This window comes from Quercus robur, chromosome 11 (genome assembly GCF_932294415.1).
Source record: "Quercus robur chromosome 11, dhQueRobu3.1, whole genome shotgun sequence".
NCBI lineage: Eukaryota > Viridiplantae > Streptophyta > Magnoliopsida > Fagales > Fagaceae > Quercus > Quercus robur.
In genome coordinates, this window is record NC_065544.1 from 14429082 (window position 1) to 14449115 (window position 20034).

At 34.3% G+C, this 20034-nt stretch overlaps 2 protein-coding genes across 2 annotated transcripts; both read left to right on the forward strand.

Annotated features, from left to right (window-relative positions):
• Nucleotides 1-2435: 2435 nt before the first annotated feature.
• Nucleotides 2436-6436, forward strand: LOC126705418 (DEAD-box ATP-dependent RNA helicase 35). Its single transcript, XM_050404419.1, has 3 exons — nt 2436-2601; nt 3823-4732; nt 5348-6436. The coding sequence occupies exons 2-3, from the start codon at nt 3834-3836 to the stop codon at nt 6210-6212; spliced, it is 1764 nt and encodes a 587-aa protein (XP_050260376.1). The 5' UTR covers nt 2436-2601; nt 3823-3833; the 3' UTR covers nt 6213-6436.
• Nucleotides 6437-10578: 4142 nt separating this feature from the next.
• On the forward strand, nt 10579-18929 carry LOC126705717 (uncharacterized). The gene is made up of 12 exons (XM_050404880.1): nt 10579-10746; nt 10887-11025; nt 12283-12358; nt 12774-12870; nt 13548-13650; nt 13807-13940; nt 14926-15127; nt 16254-16408; nt 17089-17298; nt 17703-18050; nt 18135-18261; nt 18469-18929. Exons 1-12 carry the CDS (start codon nt 10636-10638, stop codon nt 18618-18620), a joined length of 1854 nt encoding a protein of 617 aa, XP_050260837.1. The 5' UTR covers nt 10579-10635; the 3' UTR covers nt 18621-18929.
• The last annotated feature ends 1105 nt before the right edge of the window (nt 18930-20034 follow it).

A 20034-nucleotide genomic window follows, 5' to 3' on the forward strand; every position in this document is an offset into this window, starting at 1 on the left:
GTGTGAATATTTATTCTGAATACTTGAACCCTAGCCCTTACTCCTCACACCCCAGAAGCACTCATACCTGTGGAGTGACTATTGCGCCAAGGGTGTGTGGTGGTAGGGTACAATTTTATTGAATTTGAGACAAGTGTTAATGTTTAGATAGAGCGAGAAATTGGGGGATGTCCTATTATCCTCATTAGTCATTTCATGTGGCTTTCCTTCCTATAAATTATTTTTTGGAGAAATCCTTCTTATAATTTGTGATAGCATACTATCCTTTTTGTACCTGAACCGTAATACCAAACTAGTCTAATATTTCTTGACTACTTGAAAGAAGAAGAAGAAGAAGAAGAAGAAGAAAAGAGATTAAAATTTTTAAGACTTATTAATTGATAGGATAGTTTACTCTATGTAAACTCTATTATTTAAATCATTAAAAAAATTTATAATTCTAATTCAACTAAAATTGTATTACCAATAGTTTAAAATAAAATTTAGGTTAAAGTGCAAACTACACCCTAAAGTTTGGGAATTTTTAGATTTAGACTTTAAAATTTTAGAATTTGAATTTTACCCCTAGAATTAATATTCTATTTGCATCAACCTCTTAAACTCCAAAAGCCCATGCCTGGCTTCTTTCGGACACATCATCGACGACTCTAGAGCCATTGCTTCGTCTTTTAGATATTACTCGTTCAGCCACACGAAACGAATGGGTAACAATGTAGCTGATAAATTGGCCAAACTGGCAAAGTTTTGTAATTTTCCTCAAATTTGGTTGGAGGACATTCACCATGATACTGCCAATTTTGTAATGATGGACAGGAGTCACTGTTGAATCAATAAAATAATAGTATTCTTTCTCAAAAAAAAAAAAAATTTTATTTGCATTAGCAGCCATTCTATCTATATTTTTTGTTAAGTGTCATATAAACTTGTCATTCATGTTTTGTTTGTCCAATAAAATGATGCTACGTTATTTAACTTTTTTTAAAAAATAATTAAAGTTTATGTTACACTTAATGAAACATATAGACGAAGAGATCATTGATGCAAACGGAATATAACTTCAAATGATAAATTTTAAATTGTAAAATTTTAGAGTATAAAATCTAAAATCCTAAACTCAACTGTATGATTTGCAATTTTACCTAAAATTTAATATATATATATATATATATATATTTATATTTATATATTTGTGTAGGGTTATAATTTGGGGTCCAAGTCCAAAGTGTATGGAGTCTTGGTCCAATGAACCCAATACAATTAATTTGTAAAGAATGGGTTGGAAACTCGGGCCTTAGCGAATCAGACGAGCGACCAACATGCCTAAGTGATAAATAAAGAAAGATAACATCAGTTTACTAGGGAGAGTCATCCTCGGATTTTATCTGAGGAGGAGGTTGATTCTTAATATGTTGTTTGTCCTCCTTCTTTACCAGTCCCGTCCCTTCTATTTTATATTATCTTCCTCTCATCTCCACCGTCCACGTGTAGATTTAGATTTATGGTGCTGATACTTGTCCCATCAGCCCTCCCCAAAGTCGTTGGGAGTGGTTGTAAAGGCTGGAAAGTAAAGTTCAGTTAGTTGCAGAACACTTAATGCATTGACAGCAACTTTTTCTTAGATATTTCCATGCCTCTCTTTGTCATTTTCTTTCTTGATACTTATCCTCCAGTGGTCCGATGCGTCACTTTCAGATGGTTGACCGTCCCCTTTCTTCTCGGCTTGGCTTGTCCGAGGAGGAGTTCTTTCTTGAGTTGGGCCCTTGGCCCAACACATACATTGGCATGAATTTCCCGATTTATCACCCCCACAATTTGTTATTTTGATTATATATCATAATTTTGTGTTTAGTAAAACTTACGCACTGTATGCTTGCAGTGTTGCACAAAATGATTCAATATATGTGTATATTACACATCGTCAAACTAAAGTGTTTTTGTCCTTTCACATTAATTATTAAAGATATCTAATTTACTTTAAAGTAAAACTCTACCAAAGTTTCAAGACACTCAACAATTATTAAGAATTTTCTCAAAACAAATTAAGAAGATAATTTCTCAAAAACAAAAGAATATACTAGTATTAGTAAAATATTGTATTTAACCTTCACATATAATTAATACTTTTTATTTTATTTTTATTGTAACGCAATAGTTTTATTTAACCTTTACACATAATTAATACTTTTTTTTTTAAAAAAATTACATAATAAATAATTTAATACTACTTGTTAGGGGTAAATTGCTAAATATACCCTTAAAATTTGAAGTTACTTGAATTTTACATATTTTTAATTTTAAAATTTGGTTCCGTGGCAAAAATACACCATGGTCAGTTTTGGCAGCTGGTTAACTAACAAGTACGCACGTGTTTACTTATCCAAAAAAAAAAAGTACGCACGTGTTTATTTTGCCTATGAAGAAGCACAAACTAAACTCTAAACTCAATCAAAACGACATCGTTTCACATCGCAATTCCCAAACTCAGCCACGGCCAACAAACCCAAAACCCAGATTTTTTTTTTTCTCTTCTACTCATCGTGAACCCGAAACCCAGCGGCTTATCGTGAACCCATCTGATACAAGGCGGTGGTGACGCCGACGGTGAGTTCGCTTTTTCTTCACTTCAACTCTCTTTCGCTTTTTCCTGCTATTACTGGATTTGGGGTGTTTTTCCTGTGTGTTAGTTATAGTTGAAAAGAGTTGAACTGTGCAGAATTGAGAATCTGGGGTTTTATACTTTTCATTCAAAACTGCAGTTGGGTTTGGGTTCTTGTTTTTGTCTTTGAAGGGGTTGTTGGTTTTTGTGTGTTTAGGCTGATATATGGGTTCGGTGTGAAAAGGGGCACGAAAGGTGTTTGTGAAAAGTTCTCTTAGAATTTCAGGAAATTAACGCTCGTTACAAACAAATAACATGGTGCAACAAATAGTTCATCAAATTGAATGCTTTGTTGGTAGCTTTTATATTTCTTTCAGAACTGCAGTTGGGTATTGGGTACTTGTTTTTGTATATTTTCTCTTTGGATCAAATATCAACTGAAGTTAATCATTCATTCATTCAAAGGATTCTTAGTATTGTTTGGTTGCTCGATTAACTTGTTCTTGCATGCATAGGATCCACTAAAGTTCAATTTTTTGGTTGTCCTATTTTGAAATCATTTGATAGACCTAATTTTTCATGCAACACATTTAAAAACACTTTATTATAATATTTCAATATACTAGGTACATATGATTTAAGTTGTATATGTATAGTAAATATATTTAGAATTTTGCGTCTCACTTTACTCAGGCTAGCGCCTTTTGTTGCCTCATGCCTCGGGCAATACAATTCCTTGGCGCCTTAAGGTTGGCTTTCACTTTTGACTACCTTGATTCTAATTAAAATCCGGCCCCTTATTTTGGCCTTTTAGGTTTGGTGTGATTGCCTAGCGTTTTATTATTATATTTCCTGTTCTATCCTGTTTCAGCCCAAAACAACCATCACCTAAAACCCTTAAACATCAATCCTTATTCAAGAACCCTTCAAGAACTCATCAAGAAATCTAGTATAGTGCTGAATTCTTAAAGATCCTGTATAAACTGTGCAAATGTAATTTTTTATTCTAATAAGGGCTTCACGTATAAGGTTGGTTCAGCTCTACTGCCTTTTTTGTATATTTATAGTATATAACAAGTTATTAGTAATTTATTCATTTCACTTCACTAGTCATTCAGTCTATAGTTTTACATGCTTAAATAATCGAATATGTAGTCCTTTCTTTTTTCTTTTTTTGTATCAAAAGAATTGAAAATTTTCTTATTTAAAAATATTTTGTACAACAGGAACTGATAACATGGAAGAAGAAGATGATTATGTTGAATATATTCCCGTGGCAAAGCGTAGGGCCATGGAAGCACAGAAGATTCTTCAGCGCAAAGGGAAGTCTTCTTCCCTTGAAGAAGAGATGGAGAAATCAAAACTTGCTGAGGCCAAACCAAGCCTTCTTGTAAAAGCATCGCAATTGAAGCGAGAGCAACCTGAGATTAGTCCTACTGAGCAGATTGTGCAACAAGAGAAGGAAATGATTGAGCACTTATCAGATCGGAAAACTTTAATGTCTGTTCGTGAATTGGCAAAGGGGATTACTTATACGGAACCTTTGTTGACGGGATGGAAGCCACCTTTGCCCATTAGAAGGATGTCGAAAAATGAATGTGATGCAATTCGGAAGCAGTGGCACATTATAGTTGATGGTCTAGATATACCCCCACCAATTAAGGATTTTAAGAATATGAGGTTTCCAGAACCAATTTTGAAGATGTTAAAGTCCAAGGGTATTGTACGTCCAACTCCCATTCAGGTGCAAGGTCTTCCTGTGATTTTGTCTGGGAGGGATATGATTGGTATTGCATTCACAGGCTCAGGCAAGACATTGGTTTTTGTGCTGCCAATGATTATGGTAGCACTGCAGGAGGAGATTATTATGCCTATTGTTCCAGGAGAGGGGCCATTTGGTTTGATTATATGCCCATCAAGAGAGCTTGCAAGGCAGACTTATGAAGTGGTAGAACAGTTTTTGGCTCCCATGAGAGAGGCTGGTTACCCGGAACTAAGACCTTTGCTTTGTATAGGTGGAGTTGATATGAGATCTCAGTTAGAGATTGTGAAGAAGGGTGTTCATATTGTTGTTGCCACTCCGGGAAGGTTGAAGGATATGTTGGCAAAGAAAAAAATGAGCCTTGACAATTGCAGGTAAGTACTATCAATTCCATAATTCTTATAGAACAGTCAATTATTAGGCTGTCCTTCAGAACTTGTACTATTATTATATTTATAATTGCTCCCACGTTCACATTGGTAATGGGGCTGTTTGGCCATCAGCATGTAACCTATCTGGCAGCAAAGTAGTACGACAACATTATGTTTCAATTTCCTCCTCTTGAAATACCTTTGTAGAAAGTAATTTTTGGTAGAATTATTTTGAATCCACGTTGATATGCTTCATTTTCTTCTCTTTGGAGGCAAAATTTTCTGTTGCCTGGCTGCTTTCCAGAATCATTCAATCTTTGTGTGGATAAAATTTTTTTAATGTTGATAACTGAGTGAGTGATGTTTCCTAACAAGTGGTTGATAACTGCTGGTATGTACTGTAACATGATTTTGAAGACCAAGTTACTTTTTAGATTATTTTGAATGCAGTTATATATAAATGTCCACCTTCCAATAAGCTCTAGCTAAAATGGTGTCTCAAACCATTGTTTCTAAGTGTGGAGGCTAAAGTTGCAGGTTTAAGCTGCATGTGTGTAACTTTTCTATAATGTTGAGCTTGTTTTTTGAATTATAATATTAATACTACTTTTCCTGCAGGTATCTTACTTTAGATGAGGCAGATAGGTTAGTTGATTTGGGCTTCGAAGATGATATAAGAGAAGTATTTGACCATTTTAAAGCTCAACGACAGACTCTCCTATTTTCTGCCACCATGCCCACCAAGATTCAGAACTTTGCCAGAAGTGCTCTGGTAAAACCTGTTACAGTTAATGTGGGAAGGGCAGGAGCGGCAAATCTTGATGTGATTCAGGAAGTAGAATATGTGAAGCAAGAAGCTAAGATCGTTTACCTCCTTGAATGTCTACAGAAAACCCCACCTCCTGTTTTAATATTCTGTGAAAACAAGGCTGATGTGGATGACATTCATGAATACCTCCTCCTGAAAGGAGTTGAAGCAGTGGCCATTCATGGAGGCAAAGATCAGGAGGAGAGAGAGTATGCTATTTCATCCTTTAAGGCAGGAAAGAAAGATGTCTTGGTTGCAACTGATGTTGCGTCAAAGGGATTGGATTTTCCTGATATTCAACATGTCATCAATTATGACATGCCAGCTGAAATTGAAAACTATGTTCATAGGATTGGACGAACCGGAAGATGTGGCAAGACTGGCATAGCCACAACGTTTATAAACAAGAATCAAAGTGAGACGACACTTCTTGATCTGAAACATCTCTTGCAAGAAGCGAAGCAGAGGATTCCACCAGTGTTGGCTGAGCTAAATGATCCAATGGAAGATGCGGAATTAGTTGCCAATGCAAGTGGGGTTAAGGGCTGTGCATATTGTGGTGGGCTTGGTCACCGTATTAAGGATTGCCCGAAATTGGAACATCAGAAGAGCATGGCTATTTCCAGCTCTAGAAGGGACTACTTTGGGTCTGGTGGTTACAGGGGGGAGATATGATTTTAAATTAACCACTCCTTGTATACTGATGTTTTACTCAATCGTTGGATACTTTGCGATTGTCTCCAGAGATGGTCCTGCTGACTCTTCTTGTTAAGTTGAACATTGACACTGGAAATGTTCTCATGAACTTTGATGGCGTTGAATCTTTGAGTGTATAATGTATTGTATGATGACCTGTACTGAAATATATTTCAGGTTGGCAAATTTTGAAAAGTTTGTAACCTATGGTGTACAAACAAGCTTTAAAATTTTTAAGTTAACCCGAAAAATCAACAACAAATAAAAATTCACCAATAGGTTAATGCTAAATTGGAAACTTTAAAGTTTTTAAGGTGACTCTGCCTTAGTAAAATCATTAAAAATAAAATTTCCTGAACTACAACTTTTTCCACAATTATTCTCTATGCCAGATTGTGACTGGTTGCTTGTTACTTTTACACAGGCGCATCATTTTTCTCCACTGCTCACAATCCACTACATAAGATAATTGAATTAAAAATTTAGTAAAAGTTTGTGTTTGTCAAATCTCTCTCTTCCTCTCAACAATCAAAAGTTTTTTTTTTTTAATAAAAAAAAAAAATCACTTTATTTTAACACATTGCTAAAAATTTGTCAAGCATAAAACAAAGTGATTTTTTAAAAGCTTTCTTTGCGGTTGTTGTATTTCGGAATGTACTTCTTAAGGTGCAAACTTTTACAAAGTGGACTACATCCTTCCTCCCAAGAGGCAGAATTTTACAAGGAAGTTTCAAAAGTATAATGTGCTTGGTTAAGAGAATTTGAAGCTAGTTATCAATCAATAGCCCCCAAAAAAAAGGGTGGGGAATCATAAAAATGTTGAAAGTACAGAAACCTTGGGCCTATAATTTAGTCAAAGAAACATTGAATGTCAAACATAAGTAACCAATACGAAAACATTAAGGAAGTCGGCCTTAGAAAATTCACATTAGATTAGCAAAAATTTTAGTAAAAAATTAAACCCAAAAAGTCACTTGATAAAACACAAATGTACTAGCCTATTTTTCACTTCCACTTGTCTTAAATATTTTTTTTTCTTTCGCTATTCTAATTACTTATTCTTGTTGCAGTCATTGTAAGGCCAAGCCTACTTTCCCTGACCATCCAAGATGCCACCACCGCTCACTGTCAAATTGTTAATATATTGAAAATTTATCCAGTTCTGAGTGATAAACATGGATGGTTCAGTAGGAGCCTTGAGATACACCTTAATCACAAAGGCTAATGGACCCTTGCATGGACTCTCAAATTTTCTGAGTTTAGCCTGGATGTTCCCAGCGAGATCCAAACCTAGCCCTTCTTGTCCATTCACATGCTTCCTTCCATGCCTTAAGAAATGCCTGACATAACATTCAAAATTCAATATAGTAAATACCAAAAAGGTTCATATTAATACCAAATACATACAATTTTGTACCGAGCAATTTGTGAATTACCTATGTCACACACTAAAGTTTGTTGATGCCAAAAACATACAAAAATCAATTACTAAGTTATTTATGTTAAATTAAATGATTAGATTTACTATTTTCTAATAGTTTAAGTTTTTAAGACAATCTGTAATTTTACATAGTATCAAAGTAAGAGGTCTTGGATTCAACCCCTTATCTTCATTTTACCTCCCATTAACAAAACTTTCATGCGTTGAATGTCACTTAATAAGGAAATTTCAGATGGCCCACACATGAAGGGAGAGTGTTAGATTAAATGCTTTAAGCCTTTTAGGACAATCAATAATTTAACAATTTAAAAAACACTTTTTTTTTCCATCCCAAATCAGCACGCAGTTAATCTTACAAGTTTCAATTTTACACAATCGAACTTCAAACTGTATTTAATTCTTTAATAAGTTGGTTCTATAAGATTTCAAACATGTGGTTTATCATATCAAACTAACAATAGTTAATTATCGTCTGGTAATATTTGGTAGGTTCTATTGTTTTACACAATCCCTTGAAGAAAACCATAGACTTCTTAAGTTAAGGTTCTGAAAGTTGAACCAAATCATGGATATAAGGAACTGGATTGTATCCTAAACTCTTTTTGGGTTTGCTGGGCATAAGAAATAGTGACCAAAGCCACTGTTCTTAAGGAAATCTGAGTAATACTGTTATGTGTTTTTCTTATGTTACACCATCTAGAATATTCAAAATCGATTTACTAAACACTTGAACTAAGAGTCCTGATACAAACAATGAACAAATCACCGACTTTTTCATATCTTACTAACATAACATTTGAGATTGAGATAGTACTGTACTGAACCCATCATAACACAAAAATACCGACAAAGAGATTAACAAACAAACCCAGCCCATCAAATCACAGGAATGGTGTGAAAGAAAAACAGAAAAAGTCGGAGATAATATATATAGACAAAGATATTAACAAACAAACCCAACCAAAAGTAAGCTTCAAACCATTTCTCTTCGATTTTGATAAGTGAGTTTTGGCCCTTTCTCTTATTTTGTCTTCTCCCTCTCGTTTTTTGTTTGTTTACTCTTATATATGCATGGTTTTAAAAATGGTACGATAAAAAAAACTGGAAAAGAAACCGATTCTTGATTTTAATTAATTATTTGCCGATTTGGGGTTTTTTTACTAGATCGAACTAGTGTTTGATTCTCAATTGAACTGACTAGTCCAATCCAATTTTTAAAACTATAAGCCTGTTTGGTAGAGGAGTTTGAGTAGTGTTGTTTGTAATTTTTTGAAATACATGTAGGTAAAAAAGTGTGTGAAAATGTGTGTAATGTTGTTTAAAAACTAAAAATGAGTATTTGAAATACCCTACCAAACAGGCCCAAAGTATGTGTTTTTAATAAAAAAGTGGGTAATTTTATTGATAAATGTCTAAAAAAAACTCCCCTGCAACAACCCCTCTCTCTCTCTCTCTCTCTATTATTTAATAGTAACACACTAACACCCAAAACTCATCTCCCTTAGTCAACTCCATCTCATTCGCTTTCTTGTTTCTTCTTTCCCAACTCTAACCCAACACCAAACTCACAAAACAACTCACACTACCGCACCTCTCCTCCTCTTCCTCTACTCTCTTCATTGCCTCCTCCACCCACCACCCATTCTCATAGCTCCAAGCTGTTACTCTAGCCGCATCAACTCTCAAGTGGTGCACATTAGCAAATACGGGTTCTGAAAGTGAGATACACCCCAAGAAGGTAAATGTTGCCATCTTCAATTGAAGAACAACAATACACATATACACACATGCTTAGAAATTAGAATAACAAAAGTCACATCATTTAATAAGTTTAGGGGATGTCTAGCATGTCATAGAAGTTGGTCTGTTAAGATAAGAATAATGTAATTGATTTTTTAGATGAATAAACTGATTTTAATTATATTTAGTTCAGTAATTATTATTTTTGGGTATAAAAAACTGGTTTAAAATTGGATAAAATATATTCCCATAAAAAACTAATTTTGAATTTATTTCTATTAGTTTCAAAAAAAAAAAAAAAAAATTCTATTAGATACATATTCCCTTATTGCTTTTGATTAAAAAAAAAAAGCATATTCCCAAAAAATAAATGAATTTTAATTTTTTTTAAAATAGAACATACATAAAAAAAAAGACTCAAATAAAAAACGGTTGATGTATAAAATAAATAAATAAAAAATACTCAAAACTCTTATTACAAGTTTATTACAAATCTCTCAAAAAAAAAAAAAAAAAAGCTTATTGCATATCTCTCCCCCCCTTCTCTCTCTCTCTCTCTCTCTCTAATAATAATAATAATAATAATAAGTAAAAAAAAGTACGAGATCATTTGAAGTAATATTATACCGGCTGCTATGTTTTTTTAATAGATGCGAATTTTGTTTAAATTAGTTTTTATACATTAGAATTGTGCATAAAAGATATGTTTCTAGATAGAATGCCAAATAGCATATAGTTGACACAAAATTTGGAATATATATTAAAAACATAAAGAACATGTAATTTAATATAAAAAAAGAATTTAATACCACAAAATAAAACACACAATTTTTGCTATAATTTTTTTTATATGACAAACTATGATTAGTAAATAAAAAGTAAAAAACTTATGTGAAAGTGACAAAAAAAAACTGTGAAGAATTGAGTTGAGCTGGTGACTTGATTTGGGAATGAGATCGGTGCAATTGCATATTTATGCAATTAACCCCCTTTCTCTCCCAACATATTTTTACTATTCTTACTTTTTTATTTTTTTATTTTTATTTTTATTTTTTATACATTTTTATTTGAATGGATAAGATTTAAAGTTGTAAAAGTTAGTAAAAAGCAAAAACTCATCTTATTTATTAACACCGAAACGCAAGTCTGCAACAGCAACAGTACTTTTAAAACAAAAAGAGTACTAAAAAAAAAAAAACACACAAAAGATACTCTCTCGCTATGTTCGGTGTTGGTGCAGCAGCTCCTACCTCCATCGCCGCCACCACCACCACCGCTCACACTCGCCTCCACAGCATCAACGCTACCTCTTCTTCTAATCCTTTTATTTCGGTACTGACTTTCTTTTCAACTTCCCAAAATATCCATCAATTTCCACTCCATATTCTGTACTCTACTTCCTAACTTTTTGGTAATATTCTTAACACTTCAATGCCATTTTTGTTTTTGTTGTTGTTGTTGTTGTGTTTCAGGCTTTAATTGGGTGCGGTCGGGTTCAGTTTTGTTCCTTGCGCTTGAACTGTGGTGGTCCAATCAAAGCCATGGCTGACACTAACACTAGCACTGATACTATCTCGGTGCCCAACAGTGCTTCTCATCCCTCTGCTTCTGGTTATTCTCTCAATCCTTTCTTCAATTCTGTATATAAAGAAATGTCTTTTTGTTTTTTTTTTTTTGTAATGTAAAATTGTGAATTTTAGATATTATTATTATTATTATTATTTGTTTTATTGATGAAAATGAAATAATGATATTAAAAAAAAGAGCCTTTATCAACTGGGAAGTCTGAATTTGTGTTCTATTGCTTGAAATGAAATATGGGTATGTCTTGTTTTTACTATGAAGTGTGCGCTTGGCTTCAGATTAAAGAACTAGCTTATTTAACTTATTTTTGCTATTATTCATCATCCCACTGCACTTTTTGATATTATTCATGGGTTTACTGAACTATTTCAGTTAACTTTTACCTTTATTTATATTTATAGTACTTTCAGCAAAAAGTTTTCAGTTTCAGCAAAATAAGCGAATTCCAAACCGTCCCGAAGTTTGTATTTTGGTTGTTTAGTTCCTGATAAACTTAAGTGGTCAATTTTAGTCCTTTTTTTTTTTTTTTTTTTTTTTAAGAAATATCTTAGAATCTTTATTGAATAATCATCACAGACATTACGTCAAGGAGTTACATCAGCTGCTAATGTAGGCCGAAAAGCTGAAGGAAGATACCGACATGGTACCTCAGAAACAAAGCCAACTTATAAGCAATAGAATTAGCAACAGAGCATACATAGGAAAAGAAAAAATTTGGAACTTAAAGTAATCATTTTAAGTCCCTAATGTGTCTAATGAAATAATGTTGTGTTAGTATTTTGTTTATTTATTTTTTGTTTTAGTGGTGAAAATGAAATAATGATATTAAAAAAAAAGGAGTCTTTATCAACTGGGGAGTCTGAATTTGTGTTCTATTCCTTAGGATGAAAAATGGGTGTGTGATGGTTTTAATGAAGTTTACATTTTAGTGGAATTTCTTTTTGAGTTGTCATTTTGCATATTGTTTAATGAATAATTATGTTGATAACAAAGGACAAGCTATGATTTTGGCATTTGGAATTATGTGTCCGAGTTTAGTTACGTCTTTCAACATTTCGAATGTTTCAATTTAGTTTTGAGGTTTTGTCCTTACTTATACTATAAAAGACTAGAGAATTTGAAGGAGGCATGTTTTGTATGGTTTTGGTGGCATTTTTTTAATCCAAGTGGGGTTAGGGACTAAATGCTAGCTTGGCCAAATAAAAATACTAACAACAATCATAATTTTTTTTTCTTTGGATGAGTAAATAGTATCTTTTGTTTATTGTTATTGGATTGTTTCAGGAAACAAACAAGCACTAATATCATTGTCAGACAAGAAAGATCTGGCTTTTCTTGGAAAAGGGCTCCAAGAACTGGGGTAAGGTTTTTGTACTCATACTTTGCTGGTTTGAGCACAAGTGCTTTCTAGTCTATTGTTCCTAGTCGCTAGATATTGATGTTTTAGAAGCTCTTTTTATGATTTGTCTTTGATTTTGGTGATAAATCTGTTGCCTGGAATGTAAGATTTTAAAAAATCAAATACCTATTTCTCTGTTTTGTTCTTTTTTACATCATACACACTTGTTTTAGATTTCTTATTTGGAGTAATTTATCCTCTTTATTAAAGATTTGAGTTCTGGAAGCTCTTGTTGGGATATGTTGATCATCTTTATATATGTCAGTCAATTTCATGAAACCTTGTTTGAATTAGTGTTCAAAGCCCTATAAAAAAAGGCCAGAAATATTAGTGTTCAAAGTGGTTGATTACTCTTGTGATGTCTTGTGAACTATAGCTACACAATTGTTTCAACTGGAGGAACAGCATCGACTTTGGAAAGTGCTGGGGTATCTGTTACTAAAGTGGAACAGCTTACTAGTTTTCCAGAAATGGTGAGTATCTGTTTTAGCTTGTGTTTCTTTTTAATTGTTTAATTTCCTTTATGTAATGCACTAAGTCATTGTTACTTTGTTCTTAAGAATATGCTTCTTTATGGAAGATCTCATTGTCATGGACATGGAATGTATGTGAGGATTCTGATGTGTTTTGTTGTCTGGAGTTGCTATGTGTCATGCAGATTTGGATCATATCTCTGGAATTCAATAGTTATTTTGATATCTTCTAATGTTAGATTTTTTTGTTCTTGAGCAATTATGAATGCCCCTCTGCTTCGACTGTAAGGGGTGTTTCATTTTTAACTATTACTGTGTATATGGTCAGTTCTGCAGGCACATATTATTAAGGCTGTTTCAGGGTGAGATTGAATCAACTTTATTTTACCTTGAAATTGATCTATAATCATGCTTTTATTTCTGATAAACTGGTTCAACTGCAAGTCATCACGGATGGCTGTGATCAATGGGAATTAGTCTCCTGCTGTTGGTTGTTGTCTTGCCATCAGTTCACCATTGACTGTTCAAATTGATTCTTCAGATTTTGTTTATGTCGTCTTGTTTGGATGTTCCCCTTTTGAAAAAAGTATATTTATATATGAATGGTTTGATAGAGGAGGAGAAATTTCATTTTGAAGATTTTTCATAAAATTGATTCTTCAGATTTTCTTGTACAGCTTGATGGCCGTGTAAAAACTCTACACCCTAGCATACATGGGGGTATTCTTGCTAGGAGAGACCAAAAGCATCACATGGATGACCTCAATAAACATGGAATTGGTTAGTTCAGATGGGAAACCCTTTACTATACCTTCACCATTCCAGCTATCTCATTGTCTTCTTTTCTTCTTCTTCTTTTTTTTTTTTTTTTGGGTCATAATGTTGCTTTGTGTGAATTTGCTATATAGTTGCCTGACTAAGACAGTTCCTTTACAGCTACATTTGATGTTGTTGTGGTGAACTTGTATCCCTTCTATAATAAAGTTACTTCAACTGGAGGAATTGAGTTCGAGGATGGAATTGAGAATATTGATATTGGTGGTCCTGCAATGATCAGGGCTGCTGCAAAGGTTAGTTGTATTTGAATCATTCACTGACATTTTATAGGAAAAATAAATCTGGGGTTCATATATCTATAATTGGTTTCTCTGTGGACTTGGCACATGTACACCATGATTTATGCATAGTTTTTTCCTGGAATTAAATATTTCATCAACTCTTCTTATGTTTTAAAATTGTCCAACTTATCACCATATTATTGCCAAAATCACTAACTAGGTGAAGGTTATTTGCTGAATCTTTAGCCACCAATATTGCTTTTGGCAATGGTCACAAACCAGACAGGGTTTTAATTTTTAAGAAACATGAAGTGTGACCGTACAAACCCTGATGTTTTTAGATGTTTCCTTTGCTTTGCTTGTAAATGCTTAAAAACATTATAATTATGTTCATAAAATAAATTCATTTGAATTGAATAAGCAATATTCAATATTCAATATTCAATATTGTCATTTGAGATGTAATTTTTTATTTTATTTTTTTGATAAGTAATGGAAAATTTTATTAGAAAGAGAAACAACCCCAGTACACCTGTGGTCTACTAAGGGAGAAGTACAATCAATTCAAAATACACAATGCTCAAACAAATTTAAGAGAAAAAAACAAGGCAAAGAAAGAAAAGTAGCTTTCCAATCCAACAAAGTACAAGGAAGAAGGCTTTAATTTCAAGGATAGTCTGTTCACATCCCTTGAAACTTCTCAAATTCTGCCATTTGAGTTGTAATTATGTTATGGAGATGTTGTGGGATGATAATGTCTAATATCAAAAGGAGTTTTCCATACATGTATTTTTTTTCAGCTCCCTGTTGATGCATAAGCCATGGGTTTTTTTGGGTGGTCCCCTTCTGGGCAAAGCCTATATTCTTCTCTTGGAAGCACAATGCAAAATGCAACATAAATATAATAGATAGATTAGTATTCATCATCATTTTGATTAAGGCCAAATATTAATATTCTTGTTAATTGCTCTAATATCAACCGACTATTATTAAACAGAATAACAAGGATGTGTTGGTGGTTGTGGATCCACAAGATTATCCTCTGCTCCTAGAATTTCTTAAAGGAGGCGGGGATGATCAACTCTTCCGTAGAAGGCTTGCTTGGAAGGCATTTCAACATGTTGCTTCTTATGATTCAGCAGTTGCTGAGTGGCTTTGGAAGCAGACTTCAGGAATTTCTACATCTTCTGCCGATGATGGTAAGCAAGTAAATTTTATCCCCACCCACCCCCCCCCCCCCCCCCCCCCCCCCCCCCCAACCAAAAAAAAAAAAATACACACACACACACGATAATGTGCACCACCCTACTCCCTAAGGCACACTAAAACATAATACCTCAGAAAATAACACCAATGGAACATTACAAAGCTTAGCCCATACAGGAATTTCTGTGAAGGTAATCTTCCTAAGAAGCAAACTGAGTTACCATTTCTCAATGACAAACAGCTTCCCACTATATAATTAAGGTCCCTCATTAAGTGTTCTTTCTAGTGGCCATTCATCTCTAGCTTTAACAATATAGAATCCCTTATTAAGCATGATGACATCCACAACATCATTTTGCCAATGAGCTATAGCTCAAATGACACTTCCTCCATAAAAATGGGATGAAGAGTAAGGGCATGGATTTAAAACCCATGGAGTGCTAACTTATCATTAAAAAGCAAAGACATCCAAACCATCATTTCCCCAAATATTTGTTACCCAGTTCTTAACTAGGAAAAATGATATAGTCAAGGAATTACTCTATGATGGCATTTTCCCAACGTCTGTAAACCTTGGTATGCATCTTCAAGGGCTCATTTAGATCACATCCTTCATTTCCACATCATCATGTTTTTAAGCGCTTAGCTTCTGCTTGTCTCTGTTGTGGTGACACCGCTTATTGAACGCCGCACTGGTTCTTACTATTCTCCAGCATATCAGTCTGTAATGGAGGAAACTCCAAACGGGCATTCAAATTTGAGACAGCAGCTTCTTTCTTGACATTAGGTGGCTGCTTTCTGAAAAGTTATATTCAACACTTCTCGCACTGTGTTATGCACACCATCACTAATTAGGCATGTCAAAAGCATGTGGGAATATATTAATCTCATACAAATTCATCTGTTATATTGAAATATTCTCCTGAAGCAACAGTTTGATGCTAGAATGATAGAAAAGTATTATTTTGAAAATTATCTTGACTGATTTTAAAAAAGCATCACAAAGTATATATTTTTAAAATATCTAAGAAAGCAGAATGCCGTAAATTTATTATGTTGTTTTTCCAAACTGCCTCCGACTTGGGTATATAGATGACAAGGTTCTTTATTTGTTTCAAGATAAATTCCCTCCCAGCTTAACTGTGCCACTAGAGCGTGCAAGTTCTCTTCGGTATGGTGAAAATCCTCATCAAAAAGCTGCATTTTATGTTGACAAGAGGCTTGCAGAGGTTAATGCTGGTGGTATTGCAACCGCTATTCAACACCATGGGAAGGTGAGAAATACATACTATTGTGTTCATCTATTCACTATTATAAAAAAATTATATGATATTTAATGTGTAAATTTATTTTGTGTTTGTCTTAATCTCTACCTCTCTAATATGATAATAATAAAATAGATCCTCTACTTTTATAGTGAAGATGTAGATTAAAATTGGGTTTGAATAGGTGACAACAATATTCTCATTTGTCTAGTGTCATTACCGTTATCTTTAGCAATGGCATTAAAGTGTAAGTGGGTTCAGTAGTGATGTAGGCACTTTCAATAAAAGATTCCTGCTGTGAATAGTTTCATACTTACATACCTTTTGTGTACCTGATCTTATTCTCAAGAGTTGAGCATTGTATATTAATCTTCATTATTTTTATGACTTGGATTTTGTTTCCTATTGATGAGATTGGCAGTGATAAAGTAAATGTATATCACAAGAAGACCGTGTATGAATGTCTGTGCTAGTACATGTACAATTATTATGGTAGCACTGTGGTTAGGGTTCTTTTAACATTTCCTTGTAATTGGTATAATTCAGATTTTAATTTCTTTATTATTTTTTTCCCAAGTTTTTATGTAGAGGATTATCTGAATCCATCAGTCTGCAGAAATCACTTTTTTATGATATACATATCTGTTGAACCAAGCATGTGCTTACAGCCTTTTTCTTTTTTGGTGCAGTCAATGTCTTACAATAACTATTTAGATGCTGATGCAGCTTGGAATTGTGTGTCAGAGTTTAAAAACCCTACCTGTGTAGTTGTAAAGCATACAAATCCCTGTGGGGTAGCTTCACGTGATGATATCCTTGAAGCATACAGGCTTGCTGTAAAAGCAGATCCAGTGAGTGCATTTGGCGGCATTGTAGCCTTCAATGTTGAAATTGATGAGGTAAGTTTGTCATTGTAAGTTTTGGGTCTAGCATGGATTCTTTTCCTTGCATATCTTGTGAGCTTTCCTATTATATGCATTAAAGCATGAGGTGGCATTGATGATATATAACCAAGAAGTAGGGCCAACATTCTATCACTTTTCTTTCATCTTATATGACATATTATTAGCAAGATTTGAAAATTGAATATTAGTCATATCCGAGGTCCCCAACCCAAGCCTACTGTGCTCCTTTATCATGTGATCTGTGACCCTGGGGCCAAATCATATTCTCTTCTCATAAGATTGAATCACTTCTCCATTCATTAAGATGTAACAATTAGATTGCTAATGCAGCCAATTTTGGAAGCTGGAAATAAAGAGGAGCTAAACCCTCTTTGCTTTTTGTTTTTCTGTACTTGTAGGCTCTTGCTAAGGAAATCCGAGAGTTTAGGAGCCCCACAGATGGTGAGACTCGGATGTTTTATGAGATTGTGGTTGCACCCAAGTATACAGAGAAAGGGCTTGAAATTCTACAGAAAAAATCCAAGTCTCTAAGGATCCTCGAAGCACAAAAAAATGAAAAGGGAAAGCTTTCACTCAGACAAGTTGGTGGTGGGTGGTTAGCTCAGGATTCAGATGACTTGACCCCCCAGGATATCCAATTTAACTTGGTCTCTGAGAAGGCTCCACAAGAAAGTGAGCTTCATGATGCAGAGTTTGCATGGTTATGCGTCAAGCATGTCAAAAGTAACGCCATTGTAATAGCAAAGGTTGGAATTTTTATGCTTTTCTTAGTTTATGCACCAATGGATCTGGCTGGGACTTGTTTCTTATTCTTCTTGTCATTTGAGCAGAATAACTGTATGTTGGGCATGGGAAGTGGGCAGCCAAACCGTGTAGAGAGTTTGAGAATAGCATTGAAGAAAGCTGGGGATGAGGTCAAAGGGGCAGCTTTGGCTAGCGACGCCTTTTTTCCATTTGGTAATTTCTACCTGATTTACGCTAAATTGCTAGTGTGTTCCCGCACCAGTGGATTCTTGTGTGTTTGGATGAATCTCTTTTCAGCTCAGCTTATTCTGATTATTGTGCAAAAGCTCAGTAGTACTTTGAAAAAAGTGATGCTTTAAAAGGTTGTATATATCTTTTATATCTATCTTTTAATGTGGATGCTGCTTGTTTTGTGAACAGCCTGGAAAGACGCAGTGGAAATAGCATGTGAGAATGGAGTTAGCGTTATTGCTGAGCCTGGCGGGAGCATCAGAGATGCAGATGCCATAGACTGCTGTAACAAGTATGGTGTATCGCTCCTCTTCACCAATGTGAGGCACTTCAGGCATTGATGATTGTTAGCATTTCTGTGTCTTTTTCATTTGGTTTCATCCGACCACAGTTTGGAAATTTTGGTAGTCTCTTTCGGTAGGTAGATGTTCCCTTTTTTTTTTTTTTTTTTTTTTTTTTTTTTTGAGTCATAATGTTATGCAATCAAGGGATTTGTAGAACAATTGGTAGTATAAATTGTTTGATAAGGTTCAACAAATTATTTGAGATTTGGGGATTTTGATCTATCAAAAATACTTGTGATGTTATGGATTTGAAATAAGCATCAAATCCAAATCCATATCTTAATACAGCCCAAACCCCTTCTCAAATATCATATATTGGAAAAAAAAAGCCCTCATATTTTATCCAAGCATTTGAACTTCTATCCAAATGAACCATTAGTGTATCTGATCTGCGATCACATTAGTTTTGTGATGGGCAAATCCATGTATTCTGAGATTTTATTTTTCTTTCTAAATTCTTGAACCAGGAGCAGTTCCAGTTTCTTGAGAGAGGGAGAGAGAAAATGAAAAAAGAAAAGCAAAAAGAGACATTTCAAAGTAAAAAGAAATGAAGAATCAATAACATGAGGATCCTAAAACAAAAGAAGCCTCAATTTTAGGCCAGGAAAAAAAAAAAAAAAAAAGGTCATATTGGCTGGCTCTCACTTCCAAATTTTAGACTCGGGCCCAAAGTTGTGGGGAGGTGATTGTCAGTTATCACTTGGTGACACTGACAATAATACACCCCTAAAGGTTATTGCATTATTTTCGGTTTCTAGAGTGTCATGAGATTTATGACAATAAGTTCAACATTTCTAACCATTATTTTCGCACTGTATTGGATTTCTCTCTATAGGTTTTTTGGAACATGTTAGTGAAGGAAAAAAGAAACCATTAATTTCAAAAATCATAGAGAAACCGACAAAATATCAAGAAAGTTTAATATGTATCTTTTCAAAACGAAGACTAGTGCTAGAAAAGGAGCAATGAGAGTCGCAAACAAAATAAAGTGCTCAGCTTGTATTCTCCACAAAGCAGCCAAGACACCATCTATACGCTTCCTTGAATATATGCTTGACTTTCGTTCAGGAGTCCATCCTCAATAGAAACCTGCAAAAGCATCCAATTCAATAGACATTTGAGGACTCCATAGATGACACTGCCAAAGTCCATCACTTAGCATCCGAAGCTCCGCCATCACAGTTGTGATCACGCCAAAAGCTTCAAGATGGTCAGCGAGTTGACTGAATATGGAGAAGTGCTGAAGGCGATGAAGTGAAGTGTTTATGATCATGACAGATTCAAGGCACTTGGGGTTGAGAGCAAGATAAGTACAGGAACTGAGTCCTTGCATGATCAGTGGTGCAACAACTACCTTTATCATGTTTTAGAGGCCAAATACCAATGTGGCTGCAATCCCTTATCATATCCA